Source organism: Terrapene carolina, unplaced genomic scaffold, assembly GCF_002925995.2.
Source record: "Terrapene carolina triunguis isolate 2854851 unplaced genomic scaffold, T_m_triunguis-2.0 Scaffold34181, whole genome shotgun sequence".
Lineage (NCBI taxonomy): Eukaryota > Metazoa > Chordata > Testudines > Emydidae > Terrapene > Terrapene triunguis.
Window position 1 is genome coordinate 787 of NW_020698532.1, and position 2,368 is coordinate 3,154.

The 2,368-nt window shown below is 61.0% G+C and overlaps 1 protein-coding gene across 3 annotated transcripts in view; it reads left to right on the plus strand.

The window, feature by feature from the left end:
• Positions 1-200: 200 nt before the first annotated feature.
• Positions 201-2,368, plus strand: part of LOC112122334 (zinc transporter SLC39A7) — a 6,164-nt gene continuing 3,996 nt past the window's right edge. Inside the window, exons 1-3 of one of the 3 annotated variants that reach the window (XM_026646159.2) lie at positions 201-267; positions 1,464-2,045; positions 2,149-2,317. In XM_026646159.2, the coding sequence (XP_026501944.1) occupies positions 1,590-2,045; positions 2,149-2,317 (625 nt within the window). In that variant the 5' untranslated portion in view covers positions 201-267; positions 1,464-1,589. Of the gene's footprint in view, positions 268-555; positions 2,046-2,148; positions 2,318-2,368 lie in introns of those variants that run through there. The other 2 variants (XM_026646160.2, XM_029914284.1) reach the window with 2 other exon arrangements.

The following is a 2,368-nucleotide window of genomic DNA, read 5'->3' on the forward strand; positions in this document are numbered from 1 at the left end:
CAAAGATGGCGCCCCCATGGTAACTGTCCGGCTAAGTCTCGCCACAGTCACCATCTTTGTGAGGGGCACACGGACGGCCTACTGCGGCCTCCATCTTTAAGAGGGGTGATATTAAGGTCTATGGTGGCCGCCATCTTTGTGAGGGGCACTGCCTGCTCGCGGGGGGCGGGGTGGACGGGTCTGGGGATTGTTCGCGCGAGATTTTGGAGGGGGAGGAGCCTGGCTGCCACGTCGGGTCTGAGCCGGAGCTAACGGATCCCAGTGACGGTGAGACCCCCCGGGGCATAGAGAGCGGGGAGGGGGCTAGAGGGGCCGCACGGCGCCCCGGGGCATAGAGCTGGGAAAGGGGGGCTAGAGGGGCCGCGTGGATCTGGGGTCAGGGAGCTGGGAGGACGAGGGGCCCCGTGGCCATAGAGAGGAAGGTGTTGGGGGCTAGAGCGCCCTTGGGTCGGGGGCTCGAGGGGCCCGGGGGTCACAGAGACAAGCCCAGGGTGGGGGGGGCTGCGGGCCCTGGGCACGGGGGGGGGGGGGGTAGAAGGGCCTGGTGGGCTGGCATGGCAGGTAGATGGGGGCCACTTGGAGGTATAATGGCCATAGAGATGCTAGGCAAGGGGGGCCAGAAGGGCCGCACAACCCTAGAGACTATGGGAAGCCCCGGGCTATAAATACGTGGGGGACAGAAGGAGCCACTGTATGATCCTAGCCCTGGGCAAACAGCGTAGGCGGGGCCGTGTAGGACCATGGCGCTGGGAAGGAGGGCACTGCAGGGTCATAGAGATGGCAAAGAGCGCGTAGAGGGGACAGGGAAGGGAGTCTAGAGCGGCGGTTCTCAACCAGGGGTTCACATACCCATGGGGGTACGCAGGGTCTTCCAGGAGTACATCAGCTCAGCTCGATACTTGCCTAGTTTTACAACAGGCTGCATGAAAAGCACCAGCCAAGTCAGTGCAGACTAAAATGTCACACGGCTGATGAGAAAGCCAGCCATGGTTCAGTAACCGTGGGCTGTAGTGTTATGTCTGGTTTTGTAAGCAGGTAGTTTTTAAGTGAGGTGAAACTTGGGGTACGCAAGACAAATCAGCCTCCTGAAAGGGGTGCAGTCATCTGGAACGGCTGAGGGCCGCGGGTGTAGAGCGTGTACTACGTGAGTCATAGTGATTGGGAGAAAGATCTTGCAGGGGTTCTTCGAGAGCGGCGTTTCTCACTCTTTCTGATACCAGGGTTGCTGCCTTCCAACCTGTGTCAGGGAGATCTCTGAGACGGCACCGGTCCCCAGACCGGTCGTTGAGAAACGCTGTTCTAGACCCTCCTCTTGTGATCCCCGTGACCCAGCAGTGCCGCTCTAGACACTCCTCTCCATCACTATGACCCCGCAGTGCTAGATCTGTTTTGGTTAGTTATGGTCGTGCGGTGCAGGCTCTAGACTCTGCTGTGCCGCTATGATTTTACACTGGCCTCTCTAGAATTTCTTCCACTTTTCTGTGGCCTCTCTACCTCTGCTGGAGGGAACGGGGACTAGAGCGAGGGGATATGTGAGCGTGACAGGAAAGGTCGTGCTCACACTCCCGCTTTCCAGTCGTGACAGCAGGATGGTGCTGCCTGGACGGACGCAGGGCAGAGCGGGACTCTATGGCCCAGTCGCCGCCATGATGGTCTGTGCAGCGCTGATACAGATTACTTCTTCGCACGAAGATCTGCACCACGGGCATTCGCACGAGGATCTGCACCATGGGCACAGCCACGCTGGGCACAGCCACGAGGATCTGTACCATGGGCATTCGCACGAGGATCTGCACCACGGGCACAGCCACGCTGGGCACAGCCACGAGGATCTGCACCATGGGCACAGCCATGCTCACCACAGCCACTCGCATGGGGACTTCCACGGCCATGGGCATTCGCATGAGGACTTCCACGGCCCCAGCGAGGCCGACTTTAGCCACCAGCCCAAGGAAGTCCGTGTTCCGCACTCGGCTGAGGGGTCCCCGAGCCACCAGCAGTTGCCTGGGAAGGAGAGGCAGGACTTGGTCAAGCTATGGACACACGTGAGTTCCTGTGTCGAACGTGGAGGTGCTGCCTTGCACGTGCTTGCACTGGCGTAACCCCCTGACAGTCTCTCTCCTCCCCCCCTCCCCGCAACCTCTGCAGGCCATCGGAGCCACCTTGCTGATCAGCGCCGCCCCCTACTTCATCCTCTTCCTCATCCCCGTGGAGTCCAACACTTCCCAGCACCAGGCCCTGCTCCGGCTACTGCTCAGCTTTGCCTCGGGGGGACTCCTAGGGGACGCCTTCCTGCACCTCATCCCCCACGCGCTGGGTGAGCAGCACACAGATGGACTGGGACACGGGGCCTCTCCCCTCTCAGGGT